Source organism: Megalops cyprinoides, chromosome 18 (assembly GCF_013368585.1).
Source record: "Megalops cyprinoides isolate fMegCyp1 chromosome 18, fMegCyp1.pri, whole genome shotgun sequence".
In the NCBI taxonomy this organism is placed as follows: Eukaryota; Metazoa; Chordata; class Actinopteri; order Elopiformes; family Megalopidae; genus Megalops; species Megalops cyprinoides.
Window position 1 is genome coordinate 10,538,435 of NC_050600.1, and position 24,884 is coordinate 10,563,318.

General features: G+C 41.8%; 1 protein-coding gene across 1 annotated transcript; it reads left to right on the forward strand.

The window, feature by feature from the left end:
• Positions 1 to 421: 421 nt before the first annotated feature.
• Positions 422 to 24,884, forward strand: LOC118793171 (synaptopodin-2). Its single transcript, XM_036551218.1, has 5 exons — positions 422 to 565; positions 9,424 to 9,575; positions 12,029 to 12,732; positions 14,774 to 18,681; positions 24,032 to 24,884. Exons 1-5 carry the CDS (start codon positions 443 to 445, stop codon positions 24,566 to 24,568), a joined length of 5,424 nt encoding a protein of 1,807 aa, XP_036407111.1. The 5' UTR covers positions 422 to 442; the 3' UTR covers positions 24,569 to 24,884.

Here is a 24,884-nt window from a genome sequence, read left to right on the forward strand (position 1 = left end):
ATCTCGTACCCTTGACGTACCTTTACCGTCACTACTACTACTATTAATAATAATAATAAATATTTAAGGACATTTTTCCAGCCACAGAACTCGCACAAGCTTTTTGAATGCTTATGGGTGCACATCTCCATGAATAATGCTTCTTAAAGTAAACCTTAAAGTCAGTTGCAGTAACCAGTCATAAATTTGAAGAGTCCACCAGAAAAGCAGACCTCCCCTCTTCAGTGATCTCAGATGAATATACCTGATAAAATGTGGACGTTGTATACTCGCATCGGGCGGGTCTTGCCAAAATGACGTATCAAAAAGGGCCGGACTCTTATTTTGTAACGCATGATATTAATGGTGCTAGCAAACAAACTGCTCGTCTCGTCTAGTTGCAGAGCGCCACAGATTCCACTGCAAACAACTTGATGATAGAGTTTTTGGAGGCTGACAGCGGATGAAGTCCGCCGGCATGGGCACTGGGGATTACATCTGCATAACGGTGCACGGTGGAGAACCGTGGGGTTTCAATCTGCAAGGGGGTGCAGAGACGCTTCATGAACCTCTGCACGTCACCCAGGTAGGATTTAAAGATGGAAACAGGAGATATAATTATTAATGAGTTTCCTAGCAAATGTATTTTTCTGATGGTTGTTAATTATTGGTTATTATTATTATTATTATTATTATTATTATTATTATTATTATTATTATTATTAAGCTAGTTGTGGCAGCAATAGTAACAGGCTGTTGATGTTTGTACCACTTAAAGTGAATTATCATTTAGTTTTATGTGTTTATGTTGCTCTTCTTAGGCATTAAACATTACGCATTGTAAATGGGCACTTATTTCACCTGTTGATGGTAGAACCACATAACATTAGGGCGAAACGTTTGGGGTATTATTAAAAATGAACGTCATCGATATATTTTATCCTTTCCCACACAAGTATTCTATTGTAATGCAAAAAAGTCGTCAGAAAACATTCATATGAATCAAGCGCACATCTGCGTGTTAGGATATTGATTACTTTTTAAAATCAATTTTAACTGATAACGGTTACAAATTCTAATGATGTAAAATGAAATGATACTGCTATAACCGTCGAATAATACCTGCAGAGAGCACAAAACGTAACTTCCAGTTCTGATCCAGTTGTTGCGTGGGAAAGTAGTTACTGTAGCTGGCTGAGTAATCGTCACTAGCTGAAGTAACGGTGTCTCCTATTGGTACTTCCTGCAGGGTACGTGAGTAATTTAGGATTAATTTGCAATTGAGCTGGAATTTCACAGATTTAGAAACAAATTGTAATTTCACGTTTTACTTATACGCAATTTCATAAATCACCAACCACGATAACAAATAGTTATTAAATTATGATGTTTACATTACAACCGATAAGAAAAAAATCCATATTCCTTGCTTGGAATATAGATAAAATTCTCTGGAAGGAAGAGCTCATGATAGCAGTCCGTATCGGGAGTTTTTGAAATCATAATATGACAGAGAGAGAGGGGGGCCAGGAGATGTGGCCTGAGCCTCCTACTGAGCAAAACAGGAATGGTTTCGTCCAAACAGGAATAAACATTGGTGGTGCCATGGCCACAGGTTAATTTAATTAGTCCCGCAGATTTTCAGAATGAATGAGAGTCTGAGAAAAAAAAAACAGAGCTAGGACAATCTTAGCCTGTGACGACAATTCAATAGTGGACGGATGAGTTCTCCCAGGTTTTGTAAATATGTGTCCTAGATGGTGCAAAAAGCTGAGTGGAATTGTGAAAGCAGCAACATAGGGCCTTATATGGTAAAGGCAGCGCAAGGTCAGCCTCTAGCCGTGGAGTGGTGATCTGCTGCGAAACTAGAATAATCTGTTATCAATCATGCTAATTTCGGTAAGAAAGTACAGGCATTTTTTTATTCAGTGCAAATGTGGGTATACTGTATGTGTAACACTAGCAGTGGTAAAGTCAGGAATAATGAATATTTAACTAAAATATATGTTGTAAACAATGAAGGTTTCCCTTTAGTACATTATCCTCATTACATTCCTATGGTGTATATGATAGACAAAATGTCTATCATATACTGTGGAGAAGGGAACGTTTCAATGTCTTGATGATGGCAATCATTGTTCTCATAAAAAAAAAAAATACACACATACAAACAGTATGTTTGTCAGCAGTCTCCAGCAGTCAGCAGTCTCCAGGCTACAGTCAGGTTCCATTTAGGGGGTGGAGCAATGGCAAAAGGGCAACCACAAGTTGTGGATGTTAATTAGTGCTTGCCAAAGTAACATGGAGCCGGGGGGGGGGGGGGGGGGGGGGGGGGGTGGTTCAAATTATTCATTAATGTGTCGCACGTAAGTTAGATTCAGTATGTCCTCTTTTAGGTCAAGCTCATTAATTGCCATTGCCTTTCTGAAATGGATACAGCTATATGCCTCATTAGAATGTTTGACTCAGACTGGTTTGGGCTACCATTTGTGGGAGAAAATAAATTTGGGGTTGAGAGGTGTTTTCTTATAGTGTGCTTTGGACTGTTGTATTCAGGTTATAAGGTCCATAATTCTTAGACAAAATCTGTGTTTAAAAATTTTCCTGATTACATTTTTTTTTTGCTTACTTATTGTAAGCAAAAAAAGGTGACACCTTCAAGGTGACAAGGGTGGACAGAGACTGTCATCAGTTTATGTGTTTTATCATGCTGTCATTGGTCATCCTAAGACTGAACCATGAAAGTATAAGTTATGTAGGCCAAATCAAAATAAGGCAAGCCATTCCAGACTGAGAAATAAGTGTCCAACAGTGCGTGTATCTGTCCATGTATTGGTTGCGCTGGCTAGACATAGTCTTCCTGTTCTTTACTCACATATAAATAAGACATCTTGCTAAGACGATGGCTTGATGTGTATCTAAATAACATACCATATTCCTGCATAAGCCATTCTAGTAGGCTGAATCCCATATGCAGTACACATTTTTGGTAAAGTGCCTTGCATGTGTGTGGTAGCACCGTTGCATTGTTATGAAAAGGCGTAGACCTTGTGTGATGAAATCCTTTAAACAAAGCCTGCCCTGAGAGAGTTCATGCACTGTAGTGTTTGGTGAGCCCTTTTTCACAGCCTTAGAGGTAGGGCATATGTATCTGAATTTTATAAACATCAACATTCCACAAGCATTATCGCTGGTGACAAACAAGTCATGTGTTGCTGTATTTTCTGAGAAAGACATCTGTTGCTATCGTTGACTCTCTAATCCACACTTCATGTAAACCTTATATCAGCATATCAAGCATATCAGGATGTATTTTTATCAAGCATATCAGGATGTATTTGTCAATGCTTTCCTGACAAAATCCGCATTATCTTCTCTAGTTATAATTGTTGTTAAACTGATTTCTGATAAAAGGTTATTTTTTAATTATTCATATAATGAACCTGATGGATAATAATTCAGTGAGTATTTAGTGCCAATGCAGGACACTGGACACAGATTAAGGAGTTGTTTGTGATGTCAAAATTACTGACAAATGTTATCCGATAATGTTGAACCTTGAGCATTGAATTCCAATACTTTATTGTGTTATGTTACTGTTACATTAATTTATTATACTATTATGTGTGTTTGAATAGCATAATGTGCATCGTATCTTATGATGGTCCTACAGCCTTACACATACTGCACATCTTAAGAAAGAGGGCTACAGTGAAATGCAGCCAATGTAGTGCAAATCAAATTTAAACAATAGACCTTTTATAGCTAATACTTGACTACATGAGTCAGCAATCTGTGTGGGAATCTATTCTAAGACATTAATTCAGCCAAAGTGAATTAAAGCTCAATTGAATTTGTCGAAGAAGTGACCCTTGTCTGGGGAACAGGAGTGCATATTAAGTCTTTATTGAATCAATCAATAACATTTTAAAAGTATATCCATTTATACCACATGCTGCTGAGCTCCAGATTAAACTCAGACATGTGTGAATACCTCATTGTATAGGCCAATCTATGAATCAGTTTCATTGGCTGAATTTTCAAATGTCTTTATGCTATTGGCTGCAAAATCTGTTGCTGTGAAGCAGCCACCTCTTGCAAATGTGTGAACTAGCTGAAAAGTTCTGTGGCATAACAGAGAGGTAATGCAAGTCATCTGGAAGACATAACTTTTACCTGCCTCTGAAATTCTGAGAGAAAAAAAAAAGAGGAAGTCTGTCAGAAATAATAAAAAAAGTTTTTAAACATATACCAGAATCAAGTATGCATCACTTAAGGCTGCTATTAAATTGCATCGTTGTAAGTTTTCCTTTTCAGGAGAAAGAGAAAATTTTCATTTAAAAAAAAAAAAAAACCTGACAGAAGGGGGCTTCTCCACACGGGAGACTGTTTTCCTTAAAAGGGAAGTTGTTTTTTGTTATGGCTTTTGGATGGCTGGGGTATGGACCAGAGATTGTGAACTCATGACTCACTGCATCTTTACAGGGGCAGAATGTGTTTTTTTTTGTGTAAAATACAGTGCTGTGAGAGTCCTTTTCTGTCACGATGTCATCATTTTCAAGCTGAAGAAGTGGAGTGGCTCTTACTTAAACATGTGATTTAGGCTCATAGTGTAAGAATCTAGTGTAATGAGTCTTGTGATATTGTTGAGGTCTATTGTGTATGAATTCCTTCTGACTGGTGACCTACACTTAAAAGGGTCTGTCTGTGAAAACCTGCTGACCACCCTACAAAAGTATAGCTCCTTGTAACTCTGTATCTCTATATTCCACCTAATTGATATTTTTCTTCAAAAGAATGACAGTGCTCTTTGCTTACTGTGGAATGTATTCTATTATTTTTGTGAATCCTTGAGCCCGATCTTACTTCATATACTACAAACAACACAGTGAACACACCCATATCAGCAATGGAACGTTCATCCTTATCGAGGTTTTAGGTTTTTCTTCTCTGATTTCTCCATAAGCACTGAAGCAGATTGGAAGCATATCTTCACACTGATGGCAGCCAAGCACAAGTCTGCCTCATGTGATTTAAGAATGGCCCGGATTATGTATGTAGCAGCAGTTTGATATGCAGGTATTACCCCCTCCTCGATGCACCCAACAGACGTTCTTCATGATGGCTCCTTGCCAGTGCTGCTCACTGTAAAGAGAGAGCTCTGTGTTTGCATCCATGGTGAAATATTTCTAGCACACTACATTAAATCACAATCAGATATCCAGTACCTCCATTCACCCATCACACGACCCTGCTGATAAGCACAGTATGAAAGGCAAATAGGAGAAATAGAAAATATTTCTTTGGATACAGTAAAACAATCTGGCAGCTGGGCTTGTTTGCAAAGGGTTTGAAAGCATAATTGCTTACAGGTGCTGGATGCAGAAACAGCTGCAAGGCATGTCTGTAGCATACTCATTGTGTAGTACATAGACTTACTTTTCATGTTGCATGTTTATTGTGCTTATTATTAGGCTAGTCGTATTTATTGTTACCTAATGCAATATAAACAAATTAATAAATAATGATCATTTAAAAAGTCTGTGCCAGGCTTGTGCATGCCTGTATGCACTCTCTCCTTATGTCTAATGCAGTATATATATACTGCAAAACCTCACATATCAGTGTCTGTCTTGCATGATATAAAGCCTCATGAGCACATTATTTAGTTGTCACATGATTCTTAGGAAGTGTTGACAAATGTGTTACGTAAGCTTCATGAAGGTGCATTGTAAAGCATGTCCCAGTGACACGTGTAGAGTGCTGATTTCCACTGACATGCTGTATTTCTCATTCTCATTCACATTTTTTCCTGTCATGTCTTAAAACACCAAGGAACAAACATTACAGACCATTAACCACTTTAACTTCATGAAAGAGCAGTTGTCTTTAGCATCACAATTTAATGTTATTCTTGTTACCAGAACACTACGGTACATTGCATTAACGTGGCTCAAAATGGCCTTCAAACAGATGTTGCCCTAACTACTTTCTATCCTGTTTACTTCCCATGAAGCTTTTTCTTTGAAAACAAAGATCGTCTTTTTGTGATTAAGGTTTTTGGAGATTTGAACTTTACAGCCTGTACAGTTAAACTATTTGCTGTATACCGCCATCTAGTGACAATAAATAGGAACACCAGGCTGGGTAAACCATAAAAGGGATGGAAATCACTTTCTTTAAAAAGTTCAACAGCTAAAATTGAGGACATTGACTAGCCATTGACTAGCCATTATAAAGTGGATTGGCTTTCAGAGGCAGTTGCATGTGAAATTGTATTTAAATTATAGACTTAATATTAACATCACTTGTAAGTGGCTTTGGACAAAGATGCCAGATGAATAAATGTAAATGTAAATGTAAATATTATTTCTGTAACTGTATATAAGTCAGACACTGATGCTAAATATCAGCTATATCAGAGTATATCAGCTTTCTCACCGCTATCCTTGAAAAGGAAAGACAAGGTCATTTATAAATCTTGCATTGCATGCAGAGGTATATAAACGTAATTAAAAATCCCTTTGATATATACATTTGTCCTATTTCTACTTGTAAAATGAGCAGCCAGGTCACCACTCAGTAAAAAGGAGGCAACTAAAAATGCAGTGTGGAAAATATGACCAGAGTTATAATTACCATAGAGGGACAAAAAAGATTGATTATTCTTATTTTTATTTTTCTGTAATTTTTATTTTCTTTATATTTAATTTTGTTCATTAGTTATTTTTGCAATATTTATTTTCATTATAACTATCTCATTTTCAGATCAGTGTTCCTAGGGTCAATACTTCCTAAATATGAATATGTGTCAGATTGTAATGAGACAGTTTTGAGAGTTATTTACAGTGTGCTTGAAACAGCTGAGCAATAAACTGCTCTAAGTATCGTGGCCTGTCAGTCTTTACATGACAGTTACCTCTTAGAGGCACTGTCTGTAATTGGCTGTATATTTTTGGCTAAATGTTGTCACTGGAAGGACACCAATGAATGATCCAAGTAGTTTCACGTGGTCAAATATGATGGGAAATACTACGTATATAAATATTGCCAGGGCAAAAGTGAAATTTAAGAGCTTTATTTTGGTAGTGGTCTTGCGGCTTGATTTTCCTTTATTGTAATTATAACAGCTAGGGGGCAGAAAAGAGCAGAGTGAGAAAGTACACTGAAAACAAAGTTTCCACTGTAGTTTCTTCTGAAAGGTGTTCTCATAAACTAAAACAAATACATTTTAACTAGTAGCAAATCAAAAAATAATAAGAATAATAACTGAGCTCTTACTGTGATTACACTATTTGATTATTTCCAAAATACCATTGCATTTCAGGTGTTTAAAATCTTAAGACCTTTATAATATTGTAGTATAATGACATGATCAATAAATAAGTCACCTGAGAAAAGTACACAGTGATCATAGTGCTTGTGACTTGGGTTTTCTGATGAACTGATAAGGGTTATAGGTATTTTAACAGCCATGACAATGTGGGTGTACTCCAAATAAGCTAATAAGCTGATAATGATTCCAAACAGAAATCAAGTAAAATTAATCTCCCCAGGGAAATATTTAAATACAAGCAATGAGCCTGCATTGTTAGTACCTGTTTAACCATTCATTTATGGGTTGTAGGATATGGCTTATTAATAAAATATTCACTGATCCTTGTTTGAGAACTTTGCAGAACAGTAAGAGAATTGAACTGCTTCTAGTTTTTAAAGAGGTGTTCTGTAGCGATTGCTTCACATTCATTTTCATATCACTGAACTCAAGCCTGTGGAAACAACTAAAATCAAACACATCTGAATTGCCTAAATTAGCATTTACAACAAATGTTCATTGAATCCAGGAGTCAGTAGTGTATATTAACAAGAACACGACCTGTACAAATGGTCACACTTCATGGGGCCTGTTTCACACTGAGCTGACCACCCAAGCAGAGACTGTATGAGTAAATGTCAACTGGGTAGCCTTGGCCAGAGGAAGGTGAGAGGGATAAAGAGACACATGGCACTATCACCACCTGCTTGCTGTATCCAATAAACTGTCATGTTTCTCATGACAGGCTGATTCTTTGACTCTCTTAGGCACACTTTTCCTTACACTGGTAAATGGTGATTGAATTATTAGTGTTCAGGTTACATGTCTGTCCTATTTCTCCTTCAGGGCAAACATGTATGGTTGAAATGGATAAGACACATCATTTAATTATTTGCGACAAAATATATTACAACAAAATCTGAAAGTTGATTTAGGGTTTATATTCTGTTCCAGTGTTTCTCAGGCCCAGAGAAGACCTCAGAACCATTCAGGACAAGTCCCGTTGAGAAGATCATTTGTTGCTTTTGACACAATAACATTTTAAGCGGTCGTAAAGGCCGCTGATAAATCACATGCACTCATTTACCCTGCTGTACCACTATTTCTGACATGGGGGGGGGTCTGGGACTGTTGTATCCACCAGCATTGTCACAGTTCTTGTGACAGCCACCTGTTGCAATATGTTTGTTCGAAGGACCCTGGCTAACTGTGTGACACTGAGCCGACTTTGCTCTGAGAGCTCTTCCTCATAAATATGTTTCCACAGAAAGTGTATCTGATGGGCAGTTATGTTAAATCCTGGATAAATACAACAATATAAGAGGAAGTGCTCTGTTATAATAACAACAAAATCTAATCAATAATGCAATCACTTTTTACATTTTTAATAATATTTAATCATTTCCAAATTCACAATCTATCAAATATGGCAATATTTTGACACATGACAACACATCATTCAGCTAATGTAAGATCTGGCCATGACTGTCTGGAGAGTTATATCCTTATTTTAAACTGTTTTGATAAGTTCAACATGCAAACAGAACAGGCTGTCTTTTTATATGTAAAGTATCTCTAAAGTGTCTCTTGAACTAAAGTCATTGTCCAGACTGTTGGCTAAAAACACTCTCTTAATCAGCATTCAGTATTCAAACAATGCACATTCAAAAGACATCAGTCCCCTTACAAGGAGCAATGACCGTTGCTCTTATCTGTGGGCAGTCTTCAGGTTCAACCGCTCTCGCTCTCTCACGGGGAGGTTCTCTCTGCATGAAAAAGAGTAGAATTTATCCTCACAGAGCTGGCAGTGCTTACATGGAAACGCTGAAAATGAGGGGTACCTTCAGCAGCTTGATAAATCACACCAGAGAGAGAAACGGTCCTGCCACACGCAGCATAATATGGAAAGTATCCATTCCGTTGTTTTAACCGCTCTTCTTGGAGACCAAACACTGTTTCCCATGCAAGCCCCAAACAGCGTACACATACCATTCCATATAGAGTGCGCGAGAGCCTGAAAGATCGGTTAAAGCTAGGCGCCGCGCTCCAGACTCGGGGGGCATAAATGAAATGGATGAAGGCAGGGGCTGTTCACACTGACGGCTCGTCCCGCTGCTGTCGTCCCACAGGTGGATGAAGGGGGCTGCGCAGCCCTGGCAGGACTTTGCGTGGGGGATGAGGTGGTGTCGTTGAACGGCCAGGCCTGTGCAGATCTCACCCTCCCGGAAATTGTGGCCCTCATGGATGCTGCCGGCGATAGCCTGCGTCTGCTTGTCAAAAGGTAATGACCGCGTAATGGTTTGCCTTTTACTTTGCCGTGTCTCTTTAAGAGTTCTCATAACATTGCTGTTTGTTAAAAGAGTTATGCAAAACTGCATTGAATGTTGGGAAGTTGTACTTCTTTTCCTTTGTGACATTGAGTGTTCTTTTTTCTCCACATGTCCAACAATAATTGTAACAGAAACCTCCAAGTGGGCTGTTCTTTGCAATTCTACCAATTTCTTTATTAAACCTTGAGGTGTACCGCCACTCTGTGGAGATCTCGTCATTTCTTTTATTATCTATTATATTACGTGCACTTACAAACAAGTGGAGTTGTCTGTACTTCCAAATCTCTTAACCTTGACGCCATTACCGGTGTGATAGTGAGAGCTTCAGGACACCCCATCAAAATGGGTGGACAGGTTCATTTGGTTCGTCAGTGCATGATGTTTGGAGCTTAAGAAGCTGATTGCGCTTCAGTCATTTGTATATGTTCCATAGCCTGTGTTATTATCAGGATAAAGAAATGCTGATGCCCGTCTGTGCACCTGCCATGTGCTTTGTGTTTGCCACCTTCAGTCCTGCCTGTTAACCAAACAGTGGCATGGTTAATGTTTCACCTAATACAGCATACATACCTAAACGTAACCCAAACATAACCCAAACAACATGTGTGGTGCAAAAGCAATTACAGTATCGTTTTAAAAGCAGGGCCTTTCATGAATCGTTGATAATGAAGGGTTGAGGAAGAACTCGTGTATTCTTTTATTAATGTTTTTAAAAGTTGTATGTTTTATTTTGTATTGTTTAACTGTGTTGTCATGTGCTTATTAATCATTTTTGGCTCGGTTCTGTATAGCCAGTGGCAAACATAGGCTGAGGAAGAGGTGGCCGATTGCAATGTGCAGGAAAAGTACAAACACTACTAGAACTGCAGTTTAAAATGAGCTTCCCCTGCAAACATTGGGTCATATGCCTGGAGGCTAACACTTTGGGTTTCTCTGATTGACGTAGCTTTGCTCCGTTGCTTTTCTCACATTCTGTACAAAGAAAATTTTAGCAAATTGCTAAGCCCGTAAACACCATTGTTTAAGAAATGACTAATAGAATATTATGGAGCGTGCGATTTCCCTTGTAGGCCTTGAACCTGGTCTTGTACCACAGGATCTGAGCTCCACGGCTTGATTTGCATTTAGATAGCATGGTTTATGACCTGATATTGTTGTGCATGGCAAGTGAAGTGGAATATGGGTAATGGCCAGAGATATTGTTCATTTACAGTTTGACCTTTGCCTGCCCTGGCGTGCATCTAAACAGCTGCTGAAGGTTTGTGTCCTTTTCAAAATGCAGCTGCTTTGCTGTAAATCGGTTGCAATAGGCTGTAAATCTGATCTATTTCCTTCAGGCTTTACAATCTTTGTCACATCATTTATTCCCTCCCCCTGGGAGAAAAGTGCTTGAGCAAAGGTCTAGTTTAATCTATTTACACAAATGAATTTAGAAAGAAAATGTCCTTCCACAATATTTAAATGGGAAGATGAGGGAGAAAGCATTGAATACTCTCTATGAAAAGACAATATAAAGACAAAAAACTTGCAGATTGAGAGGCAACTAAACAAGCAAGATAATGACTTTTGTTTGGAACAATGACTTTTTTATTTTTATATATATATGCAGTAGAGAGTGACACACACATATCATCGCTAATAATCCTATAGGGAATGGAATTTTTTCCCATCCTGTTACTGGTTATCCTCTAAAGCCAAGGTAACCGCAGTTGTCTCTGCACAAATATGGGCGGCAAATATAAATATTTCCAGTACTGCTCCTGCTCCAGATCTATACAAATGGCAAGTTTACTTTTTATGTCAGTACTTGGCACTTCCCTTGCTTATGAATACCTTCCCAAAGGTTCCTGTGTGTCAGCCAATGTCTTTTTTCTCTCTCCCTAAGTAGCTGAATATCACCTTGACAGTTTATTGAGGGATTGGCTGTTTTGTGATGAATTATCCATGCTTGATGTGTTCCCTCTGAATGGCAGCACCTTCAGTGAATGGCTTGGTCTTTACCACTGTAGTTAATAATGCTGGATCAGGGATAAATACACTCAGATATTATCGGTGAGGTTTCTTTTTTCTGCCTGTTCTAAAGGGGAATATGCAAATTGTGCCTTTTTGAATAATATGGTGTACAGACAGTAGTTTCTGACTGTTTGTATTAACAAATGTCCAAGGTATTGTTAGATATGTATAAAAACACACAGATGTCTGTATTCCAATTACAGTTGATTCAGACTCATTTTCGTATATGAAATAGTCTAAACGGTACATGGGGTGTCACTGAGAAATGAAATGCTCAAGAGGTTCGGTCTATCACTATAGAAGTCCCAAATAATAGAGAGATGCTCCTAGAAAGCATTCCAGGGCTGTCCCTCACTGGTCTGATGTGTCCCTTCTCTCCCTCTTCTGGCAGGTACCCAGGTGCAGATCACTCTGGGGAAAGGGAGGCTCCCGGGGAGGGCCTGGAGAGCACCACCCTGCAGATTTGGCCCTCCAGAGAACTGTACATCTCTGAGTCCCAGGATGAAGCCTACTACGGGGAGACGGAGAGCGACACCGAGCTCCTGGTTAGAGGTCGGCTGGCCCGGGCCCAGGCTGACAGACGGCCGGAGGTCCCCCGCCTGGGAGGCTTCACACCAGGGGCCGTGGTGGAGCTGCAGCTGTCCCTGTCCGACCACAGCCTGGAAGAGCGGAGCACAGTGGGGGACACTTGTAGAGCGACGCCGAGCAACCCACCCAGGGTGAGCAACCACAGCCCTGACTCCGGGGGACCGAAGACCGAGCCCTGTGGCACCACCACCACCACCAGCTCCCTGTACATCCCCCGCTCCAGCAGGGAGCCCCTGGGTCAGAGGGGTGAGCTAACAGGCCCCTCCTCTTCACTGGGCCAGGTGGAGGTCACCCTGCAGTGCTTGGGGAGGGGCTGGAAGAGGGAGGAGGTAGAGGCCACAAAGAGTGGGTGTCGTGATACTCAGCAGGAAGGAGGGCAGACCAAGGAAGCTCCTGCTTGTGTCTCCTTTGGAATTTCTGGAGAGGGAACCGAGCCAGCGGAGGAGTGGGATTCAGAGTCTGAGAGGGACCCCAGCAAGCCCAACAAGCACCGAGCAAGGCACGCGAGTAAGTAACCCCCCCATTTATCTTTTTGCTTCATGAAGGCAAATAGATATTGCACTAGAGATTGCATCTGTCAATTCCAGAGAGCATGTGCGTTCCCTGCTGTGTAGCCTTGAGCGCCCACACAGGCGCACTCAAAATAGTAGAGGCATTCATTCTTGCTTCGGAGGGGGTGTTGGGAGGAGGGCTTATTCTTATTGTAATTGCTATTTGGGTTTTAATTAGTAATCACAGTGAGGTCTCGAACATGTGTGGATTGTTGTTAATTAGAAAAGAGAGGGGTCAGAAAATATAATTAGTAGTTAATTATTTCTAGGTTTTTTTTTAGCATGCTTCCCCCCCTGTGCGTAAGTGTAGTAGAAGTGGGTGTGCGGGGTGACTGCCCTATTGCTTTGAGTTGAAGGGGATAATAATAAAATGAGAGCGCACTGATGATGCCTGCAGAAGTGTGTTTGACAGACACCAGCATGTGCATTGCTGGACCGTTATCTGATCCTTTAAAACTGCAAGTCTTCACTGCTGTGAAAAGTGAACTCCTCTCACTCCTCCTGCCTTCAAGACCCTGAGGTTAGTTGGATAAGAAACGGTCGGAATTATCTTTATCGCTGCCTTATTGTCGTGTTCTTAAAAAACACCATGAAGGTGTGAAAAAGGACAGGTCTTTGTGGCTTTTATTAGCTGAGGTTTATGGAGTTAAAGTATAAGTGAGCAAGATCTCACGTGGGTCAATGGTTTTAAGCTCAGACCCTGTAGACCTACAGATAAGGGCTTGTATTGCTTGTATGTGGTACTCTGGTACTAACCTATTCTGACTTCCAGGGCTATTTATAATTTTTTTTGTGCTTTTGCCATTTGAACTATTTACTTCTCCCTTTATGGTCATACTTTCACTGTTCTGAATGTATTTTGTAAAAATTATATTTTAAAATTATTTAATATGTTAGGAGGATATTGTCTATGTCTTAAAGAACTGAATAATTACTGTGATGTTTATACATCTCTTATTGCTTGAAGGTAGATAGAAGGTAGTTTAAATCATATATTCATGGGGGTTGTTAACATAAATACTGTCTCTTAAATATTGGCGTGCTGTTCATGTAACTTCTCTTTGAGGAAGAATGATAACATAGGGAAGACATTTAGAACTGACTCATTTGGCTAGGAATAGCCACCTTATACACAAAGACAGCACTTAGGGGGATTTTGCTGCTGCTTCTGCTATAAAGAGCGCTGTTCTTATATTGTGAACTGTGTGGAATATGGAAGGCTAAGAGCAGGGTATGGGTCTAATTTATATGTCTTGGCTGTGAATGTGTCATATTACTAGCAGATATGGATAAGGATATGAAGGGCTTTTGCATGTCATATCAGAGTCTTCCTTAGGGAAAAGAGTACTGGAAAAGGCCACCAGACAGAACACAAATTTACAGTCTTTGAAAAAGCTTTATATGTTTCCATATGTTTTGTATGATTCTTTATATGAGTCTGGTGGCTCTTAAGCTCTGAATATACAATTTCTTATGCATCAAAGAGGAGATACAATGCACATGTTAAAAATGATTTTGTTGAGAACAAAAGAAAGTCCAGCAATATTTTACCAGATTTTTATTATTTTTGATATTCCAACATTCCACCTTTTTACTGTTTGAAATATATCATGAAAGATATTGAGATGTATAATTGAGAATATAGTGAAAAACAGGTATTAAGTAGCCATTGACATAATTTAGGTGGTATTAATGTAGTACAGAGAAATATCGGTAGCACCAGGTAATGTTGACCAGGGAATATTCTCAACACATAGAAAGTACATGTGTTTAAAAGTGATAAAATGGTCTAATGTTTTATGAATCTATATTATATATAACTACATACATACACACTAATGAACTAATTTGTGGAAGCCTCAGTTACACCAATGATATTAATAAGTGTAAATTCATGTGTAGTTAACAAGATAAGCCACAAGGAGAAACCATTTAAAGCATTGTTCCTCTTCTCTCTCTCTCTCTCTCTCTGCCCCTCCCCCTCTCTTCCCCACAAGGGCTTAGGCGCAGTGAGAGTCAGTCAGAGAAGCAGGTGAAGGAGGCCAAGTCTAAATGTAAGCGCATTGCTCTGCTGCTGACTGCGGCTCCCAACCCCAACAACAAAGGGGTGTTGATGTTCAAGAAGCACCGGCAGAGAGCCAAGAAGTACACGCTAGTGAGCTACGGGACGGGGGAGAACGAACCCGAGGAAGACGACGAGGAAGAGGAAGAGGGCAAGGAGGACCAGGCTGTTGAGTACACCTTCCTGGCCACCAGCGAGTCGGAGATTGACGAGGACTTCCTCGCTAATGCTCAAAGCCGTGGCAACATTGTAACCTTGGACTGGGATACAGGACTGCTTGAGATAGAGAAGAACCTTGACGACTTGGAGGAGATGGAGCGTCTGCCCGAGACCAAGGGCAAAGGGGCCCTGATGTTTGCCCAGCGAAGGCAGAGGGTTGACGAGATCACTGCTGAGCATGAGGAAATGAGAAGGAAGGGAATCCCGGTGGAAGGGGTTCAAGAGATTGAGAACGCCCAGATCTCAAAACACGCATCTTACCAGATGGAGGAAAGATCCTACATGCAGTCCACAGAGAGCCAAGCCTACATGGACTTGAACATGCAGCAGCAGCAGCAACAGCAACAACAACAACAGTATCACCAGTACCTGCAGCAGCAACAACATTACCAAGAAGAACCACTCTATCACCAGCAGCAACAATACCAGCTGCAGCAACAGCAGCAAATTCAGCAGTACTCTCACAGTATGAACGGTGTAGTTCACTACCAAACAGATGACATGCAAGGATCAACTATGGTCAACAGAACAGCTAAGCCCTTCGTAGGGGTCCAGAATAGGGTACCTGCTCCTTTTACACCCCCAGAAGCATATTCCCAGGCCTGGGCACCAACAGGTCAAGGGGAACAAATAGCCTCACGTGATGAGCGCATTTCTGTGCCGGCCATCAGAACGGGGATCCTGCAGGATTCAAAGAGGAAAAATACTGCCAAGCCCATGTTTACTTTTAAAGAACCTCTCAAAGTCTCACCAAACCCAGAGCTTCTGCATCTTCTCAATAGGAGTGAGAGGAAGGCTGGCTTTGAGTCAGGCCCAGAGGAAGACTATCTTAGTCTAGGTGCTGAGGCCTGTAACTTTTTGCAGTCCTCCAAACACAAGAATAAGATTCCTCCACCCGTTGCACCAAAGCCTACTATTAATCCTGCCTCACCACCGTGGTCCCCTCAACCTGAAAATGTCACCCAAGCACCCTCCTATCCTGCACAAAATGAAGTCCCTGCTCCTACTGAAGCTCCACCTCTTCCCGAGGCTCCTGCTCCTCCTGCACCTCCTGTCTCCGATGGTGGTCCTGCTCCTGATGATACTCTTGCCACTGCTCCTGCACCTGCTCCTGAAAAGTCTCCATCACCCCTGGAACATGCCCCAGTAAGTGCCTGGAGTCCCCCAGAACCTCAGGCTCAACCTGAGCCACCAGATGCCCAGAGTCCACCTCAGAATCATGAGCCCTCTCACCAGGCTCCAGTTCAGACCGAGCCACAGCCACAGCTGCAGCCACAACCACCTGTAACCGCCTGGGCCCCGGTTCAAAAAGAGTCACCGCCGCAGCCAGCCGTGACTGCATGGCCTCCAGCTCATACCGAGTCACAGCCTGCTTGGGCTTCAGCTCCCCAACCACAGCCACAGCCTCAGGCATATCCACAACCACAGCCACAACCCCAGCTTCAACCACAGCTTCAACCACAACCACAACCCCAGCCTCAACCACAGACACAGCCTCAACCAGAGCCACAACCCCAGGCACATCCACAGCCTCAACCACCTCCACAACTCCAGGTGCACCTACAACCACAGCCACAACCACAGACACAGGCATATCCACAAGCCCAGCCTCAACCACAGCCACGGCCTCAGGCATATTCTCCACCCCAGGCACATCCACAACCCCAGTCTCAACCACAGACACAGCCTCCATCACAGCCACAGCCTCATTCACCTTTGACTGCGTGGGCTCCAGCTGAGAACCAGGCACAACCGCCTTGGGCTCCACCCCCCCAGTCCCAGGTGCAGCTACCTTGGGTATCACAGCCTCAGCCACAGCCACAACCTCCACCTCAGCCACAGCAGCCTATGCCCTCTTGGGCCTCTGCAGAGCCCCAGCCACCCTGGGCCTCACGGCTGCAGCCTCCTTCACAGCCACAGCCACAGCCACAGTCTCCCATCACTGCTTGGGCCCCAGCTGAGACCCAGGTGCAACCGCCCTGGGCTTCCCCACCTCAGCCACAGGCACGGCCACCCTGGGCCTCCCCGCCCCAGTCTCACCAGCACCCGCAGGCACAAACACAGCCACAGCCGCCCTGGGCTTCACCACCTCAACCACAGCCTCAGCCACAACCACAGCCATCCACGCCCGCTTGGGCCTCGGCTGAGACCCAGGCACAGCCACCCTGGGCTTCACAGCCATCCTGGGCTTCACAGGCACAGCCTCAGCCACAAGCTTCCTGGGCCCCACAACCTCAGCCACAGGCACAAGCTCCACAGTCACAGCCACCCTGGGTCTCATCACCCCAGCCTCACACACAATCCCAGTCCTCCTGGGCTCCACCACCCCAGGCTCAGATACAGTCCCAACCACCTGCAAGTGCCTGGGTTTCACAGCCACATCAGGGTCCAATGAGTGCCGTGGCCCCGACACAAAATTACGCAGGACCTCCTCCGCCTGTAAAATCATGGAATCAGCCTGAAAGTTCTACCAATTCCATAGCTCCTCCTCCTCCCCCTCAACGAATGAACTCCTACACATTAGCGTCAAAGACGTTACCGTCTTCCCCAATAGGCAGTGTCTGCTCAGCTGGCACGGCCTTTGAGATGCCAGCCTTGAAAGGAAGAGGGGCTGAGCTGTTCGCCAAGAGACAGTCTCGTATGGAGAAGTATGTGGTGGACTCTGCTACGGTGCAGGCCAACAAAGCTAGAGCCCACTCCCCTACCCCTTCTTTGCCGAGTTCTTGGAAGTATTCGCCCAATATCCGAGCTCCCCCTCCATTAGCATACAACCCCATTCACTCTCCCTCATATCCCCCTGGAGCAATGAAGCAGCCTCCTCCATCTAGCCCAACATCAAAGGCTAAAAATAAGGGGGGTAAAGGCAAACCAGCCCCAAAACCTCTTCATGTTTTGGATGTCATGAAACATCAGCCCTACCAGCTGAACTCTTCCCTCTTCACCTATGGCCCAGCCGCTGAAGCAAAAGCCCCTCCTCCAAAGCCTGTTTCAGCCCCCGGCCCTGCACCTGTTAATCAAAACCAACCAGTCAATTATGAGCAAGCTGCCCCTGTCCAGCCTTCTGGACCAATGAGTGCTCCATATCCTCCTGCACAACAGCAGAGCCCACCACCCCAGCAGCCACCACATCCCTCTTATGGTGCACCTCCACCATCATCTGCTGTGCATGATGGTCTCAGCCACCAGCCTCCTCCCAATGCTTACCAACCAGCTGAGAACACTCTCTACCCGCAACTTCCCACTGCTCCTTACCAATCAGCTCCTAACCAGCCCTATCAAGCAGCCCCAGCCATGGCCTATCAATCAGCACATAACCCTGCCTACCAACAAGGCCCTACCCCGCCCTACCAAGCAGCTCCTGCCATGCCCTATCAAGCAGCTCAGAACCCTCCCCCCCAACCAGCTCCTGCCACACCCTACCAGCCCACCCCTAACCCTCCCTACCAACCAGCTCAATCACCTCCATACCAACCAGCTCATAGCCCTCCATATCAGCTAGCTCCCAGTACCTATGTGGTTCCCAGTTTCCCAATGCCCTCAAAGGCAGAATCTGTAACTGCAGGTGGCATTCTAGCAGCTCCACGACCCAAGTTCTCTGCAAAAAAGTCAGGAGTAGAAGCCCAGGTGTGGAAGCCAACAGCTGTGGAGCAGTAACCTATACTTTTTTTGCAACCTATTCTTTGCTTGAAATAACAGAAATAGATGTGAGGTTACTTTATTTTCTCCTTTGCTATCAAAAGCTTCTGATTTGATCAACATTTATTTTCTTGCTTTGCCAATTGTAAAGATACTATCCTTAAGATCTTATAGAGGAGAGTTGTTGTAATGTTGTAAATTCAACACTAGTTGAACTTTTCTAAATATCTCAGTAATGTATAGATTTGGGAGATAGCTTTATGCAGTTACAGTGCCTAGTAAACAAAGATAATGGCAATCATTAGCTTTGTTTTTTCAAGCAAAGGAGTTGCTTTTCTAACTAATGTTTTCTTTCCTTTTCTGTGGAACATGATTTTCTTTCATCATGGCCATTACATACATTACTGTGAAGGGGAACTGAAAACAAATTGTGATGCATAACCCATTGACAGAGCCTAAACTATTGGAGGCGTGTTTCCAATGTTGTATATTTAGTAGAAAAGCTACAGTATTACCATATTATTTGGTGAAATAATTACTTAAGACAGAAAGCTCTATGTGCTCATATGCATTTTTTAAAGTGAAAATAAGCACCCATCCGGTATGTGTTGGTTCCACATGTACACTTGTGTGTTAATTGATCAGAATTTTCTCGAAGGTGATTTAGCATATATAGAGCAAATGAGAGACAGCAACAGAGAGTGAAAGAGTATAATTGTGGAAGTCTGAGAAGGGGTTAAAACTGAGAAAGAAAAAGTAAGTTTGCTAACAGAAAAGGGTAAAGGTTATAATATTCTGCCAAAGACTCTGGCCTGGATTAAACTGAATCACAATATTTTGTGTTTATTGGTAGTTGAAATCAACTAAATAGGTAAGAAAAAAAAAGTTTATTAAATTGCTTACTCAAAATAAAGACAACATGCATTGAGGAGGAACCCAATTTGATCATCTAAAACCATTGTGAGGTTTTAGATACAATCAAAATTTATATGAAAAATAACCAAAACATGTTGCCTGTGCTTATTTTGTTCCATTCTGGAACTACATTTGAAACTGTCTTATGAGATACAATAATACTGTGTTTGATATTGTTAAGAAAATGATTTTTTTTAAAAATCTATTTCCTGAACTAGGAATATTCTCCTGAAACCCGAGGTTATACTGTATATCTTACTTGTCCTTCTTTTTTTAGACAGGACTGAGACAGGATGCATGATATGGCATGAACTGGAAAAGAAAAATAAAATACTACCAAATGTAAATAGTGAGTCATGTAAAAAGGAGGCCTCAGAGTGGATAAAGCAAACACAGCACAATAGTGTGACATAGAAACAAAGATGTTTTCTATTGACTTTACTGAGTGAGGCACTACGTGGTGTCGATGTAAAGGACTGTCTCCAAGTGAAGAGTATACTTCCCAGGATTAGGTTAGATTCTGTAAGTAAGAGGAGTATATGCAAAAATTACTTTGAATGGCAGAGAATGTATGGAAGCATTTAAATTTTTATCAGTGTTATTTTGCTGAACCCACTATTTCGTAAGACTGAAAAAAGTTGTGTTTTTTTAAAGTGTAATTCATGTTAGGGCCATATCTAGAGGAGGTGGAATATAGTAGGATGAATGCACTCCTCTAGATAGATGTACAATGTAGATGTCTTGTACAATTTCCCTGTCTTTCCAAAGAGCCTACTTGAGCTAGGTACACCTACTTGTGTGCTGTTACTTTGAATGTTTTTGCCAGCTGTGATGTTGTGTGAGACCGCCTAAATTTAGACTGTACCACGTCACTGATTTTGCCTCTGTGTGGAGCTGGATGTCCCAGGGCTGGGTGCGGTTTGTGTTCATGTTCTGGTCTTTCTACCAGAGTGGTAATCACTATAGTCTTTCTTTGTATGAGCCTTGCCTCTCTTCTTTTGCGTTGTCACGAATTTCAAACCACCAAGACAAAAAAGACAGCAGAATTCTTCAATGTGGAATTGGATTGTTCAGAAAATCTAAACTGGCCTTCAGGATGAAAAGGCCCATGAACATGTAAACACAGGAAAAAGTCTTACTAAAGCCTGATACACATTTGATTATATCTGCTGTCTTCTTCCTCTTGTTTATTTTACTTTTTCTTTGTTTATTCTCTCATGGTGCACTTTCTGTAAGCTTCACCACCATACTATTAAAATTGCTTCTATCCATTTGGTTTTGGTTTCTTTGGCTGTTTTCTTCTGCATGTAGTTCAGATGAATTCACTTTCTTTGGATTTCATGCTTTGCATTATTTCATCATCCAAAAAACACACACTTCTTTTTGTTAATTGCCCATTGCTTATGCATTGCACAGTATCATCATTTGATACCCTAGTATTTCTATCTTGGTGTCCATTGTCTGTTGTACATTAGCAGCCTAAATTTAATGATCATGCCTGAAATGATTGAAATACAGGATTAGTCCATTCACATATATCTATGAGCTCTTTTTTTATAGATATACAGTACACTATTCATTAAGTTCGAAGTTTTGGTAGATTACAAATATTTGGTCCAATGGAAAAAGAGAGGCCAGAAAAGGAGAGAATTAAAAAAAAAAAAAAGCTGAGCAGTTACAGTTTTAGATAATTGTTTTATTATCAATATATTTTTGTTATCAATGACAAAATTCAACTTGAAAAATACACATTCACACAAATTTATTAGGACCAGATAAATGCAGTCACCGTCAGGGCCTTTGTCTCTGTTCAAAAACTCCAGTCACCTCACTCCATAGAGAACAGAGACACTATGAAGACTTGTATAGTCTGTATACAGTGTATACCTCTCTGGCCATCTCCTCACCTCAGTGCAATATTTATATACCTAAGCTCAGCTTTTATTGTCAGATTGGAAATATAGCAAAGCGGGGCAGTGCTTAACCTACAGTTCTACCATCTTACAGTAAATGCAGCAATAGAGCAATAAGAGGGCTACTGAGGTTCTAATAATAACTCAGCACTTGGCATCTGTAAAACAGGTGATCCCCCATTAAGGATCTTTATCGCTATTTAGCACCTTGGTCAGATTGGCACCTTCCATTGTCTAGACAGCCCTGCAGTGAACCTAACTGCAGAAAAACATGGATTTCCAATAAATGTGCAAATGGTGATTCAGCAAGGACAGATGTATTCCTAGAGGAACGACCTCACTGTGTTGGAGGGTTATGTTTGGAACATGACCACCTACCCAAATATAGGCCAGTGTTACATCATGCAGTTTTGAGCTTTATTTGAAAGGTTGTAATTTGTTATGTGCAAGTTTAACATAAATTGGAGCTCATTGGAAACTGATGCCAGTGACTCTGGTCTCCAGTTTCACGAAGGAATCAGATTAGTATGATATTGTTTATTACAGTGGTATTTTAATACTGATATAGTTTTCTCCTATGATGAATATAAAGATATGTTAAACCTAGCTACCTTTTTCCTCCAAAGTCAAACTATGGACATTTCAGGGGGGAATTTAGAGTTTAGAAGTGCTGTGTGTGGTGATTTTGTATCACCGGTGACTTGAAATATGTCCAAACAGGTTTCATCACAAAGAGCATATGACCACTGAGGCAAGGGTGAGCGCAAAAGATCACATATCAAGATCCATATCAGAGCTCCACCACACCACCCTCTGTGATCTGATGCCAATGCGGTGTCACAGACTGAGACAGAATAGAGTTACATCTCCACGCTGTAAGGTAGGAGTTAGCATATCCAAATTGCCCTTCCTAGGATTGACCTGTCTCTCCCAGCACACTGACACGCAGTGTTGCAACAGCAGTGCCCGAATCTATTTTAAGCATCTGCAGGGATTAAAACACATAAATCTAGATAATCTGACCCGTGATACTGATGTACCGTATGCAGTGCGAGTCAAACATCTGTCTAAAACAAAACCTTTCAGAAATCCACCATCTGTACAGCCCACTTCAGAGTATGGGACCTATGTACCTAAAGTAACCTTGGACCTTGCAATAACGAATTATGCCACAAATACATCTTAAAGACATTCTGTCACAACATACAATAATTGTTTTAGTGGTCACATCTTTTTTGCATGTCAAAATTGATATTGTTTATCTGAGAATAAGAATGTGTAAGATTATTTTTTTAACTTTAATATTATTATATTATTATTGCATTGTTTCCATTTTTCTCCAAAACAGTATTTTTTGCCCATTTTTTTGAAGAAAGAATCTATTTATTCAGAAAAACCTATAAAAATGGGAACCACAAAAAATGAAATCACTTGCAACATTATTATAAATAATTTTGTGATAAGGTAAATATTGTTCGCAGATTTGTTATCTTAATCGTTCAGACTGATCATTTCCCATTTTTTTGCAGTTATACGTAATACAGAGAATTCTTCCAGGAAAAAGGAAAGGAAAGTGAGTGAGGGAAGCTGGGATTTCAAGCAGATTGAGATCGTTTCTGTGTTTGGCGGATGCTGTGAGAGTGTGGTGTATTGCACGCTGTTCGCGTGCCACTTCTGTCTTCCTGTGAGGCCCCGTAGCGGTCCTTCCAGTAGTACACCAGATGGTGGTAGCAGACACCTCCTGTTTAGCTTATGCAACGCTGCCGTGTACGCTGCAATAGCCCCACAGATAAAGCTGCTTGCATTATGTGCTCAGATGTGCTTCCGCTGCTTCAATGACCATTTTAATACCAGGGAACCGCTGCTCTTTGATAAAGCGAGAGGACCAGATAAAAGCAATTGGGGAGATTTGTGGGCTCATTGAGATACCTTGAAAGTGTTGCCTGTAATCCACAAAGCCAAGACGGTCCAATTTAAACAAGCTAAATGTGGCTTACTTTGAAAGCCCATTCTCAGAAGTCAATTGTTGAGGGAAATCTGGAAAAGAATCTCATACATTTTCAGTTCTCTTTGTGTTGCATTTTAAAAATCACTTTATCAGATCACTTGCATCTTCTTACATGCTGTGGCCCTAGATTAATATAAATATGTTGAGACTGAGTCCTCCAATGTCGCATCACATATAAAATTCCTGAAAATAGGTGTCAGTACATCACATGTCACATGACATTTCAAATTGTGTAGGAGGATCCTTGTGTTGATAGATTTTTTTCTGTCTTGTCGACACATTTACTGACATTAATCAGCAGGTGATTAAAAATACTCCTGTTTTGGTGGATCTTAAGAGAGATACTAGATGCTTGATGTAAACATATGGAAAAATGTGTAGCAATGTTGTAGGAAAGGTGTTTTTTCCCTTGAATGCTCAACCTGAGTTGAACCAGGAAAGAACCAAATAGACAAAATAAAAATAAACATGGAATAAACATGTCTAAAACTTGTCTTTGCAGGGTCTTGGCAGGAATTACGCTCTGCCTCTACCCAGGCGGTCAGAGTACACATTCTCCATGTCCAGATCAGTGGCCCAGCCCTACTGCGGAACACAGGAAACGCAGACCTCCTGGCTGGAGAAACGCTACAAGCCCCCCACCCCCTGGGAAGCAGCGGCCAAGAGCCCCCTGGGCCTGGTGGATGAGGCCTTCTCATTCCAGAGCCTCCAGGAGTCCATCGCCACCAATGTCAAGTCTGCAGCACAGCGCAAGTCCCTGCCAGAGCCCCCTGCTGAGTGGAAGGCCAGGGTGTCGTATGAGCCCCCGCCAAGGAGCCTGGGCCAGTACTACTCTCCCCTGGCTTTCGCGTCCCCAGCCAAGAGCACTGTCTCGGCTCCGGCCGCACCCGCTCAGTATGGGTTTCCTTTCAGACAACACCAACCCCAGAGGTCTGTGACAGAGTCAAGCATCAGGCACCTAGGAACAAGCTCTATGCACAGGAGATATGTCAATCAGCCAACCTACACATCCATGTATAGCACAGCCTGGAGATGGTAATCCGGCACCTATAAGGTCTGCTTTTTACTGCTTCAGCAAATATTATGATTATGGTTTGTAAACATGCATTTGTAGAATATGTTTTCAGAATGAAAAAGGGGATGGGAAAAGAGGCAATATGAGGCTTTATAGAGCTTCATTATTGTATTAGCACATACATAGTAACTGAAGTGAAGCTGATCATGAAGCATACAACATATACATGAACGATAGTGATACAGATATGTCAATGTAGAGGTCATCCCCTGGAAGGTATCTGGTTATGCAAGTCTTGATGTTTCTTGGCATAAAGACAGGAACACGGCTAAAGGGAAGA

Bases quoted from the DNA above. Each gene is read 5' to 3' on its own strand.
- LOC118793171 (XM_036551218.1), top strand. From the start codon at position 443: ATGAAGTCCGCCGGCATGGGCACTGGGGATTACATCTGCATAACGGTG. The intron at 566-9,423 runs GTAGGATTTAAA...GTCGTCCCACAG, and splicing joins AACCTCTGCACGTCACCCAG to GTGGATGAAGGGGGCTGCGC. The intron at 18,682-24,031 runs GTGTGGAAGCCA...TTGTCTTTGCAG, and splicing joins AGTCAGGAGTAGAAGCCCAG to GGTCTTGGCAGGAATTACGC.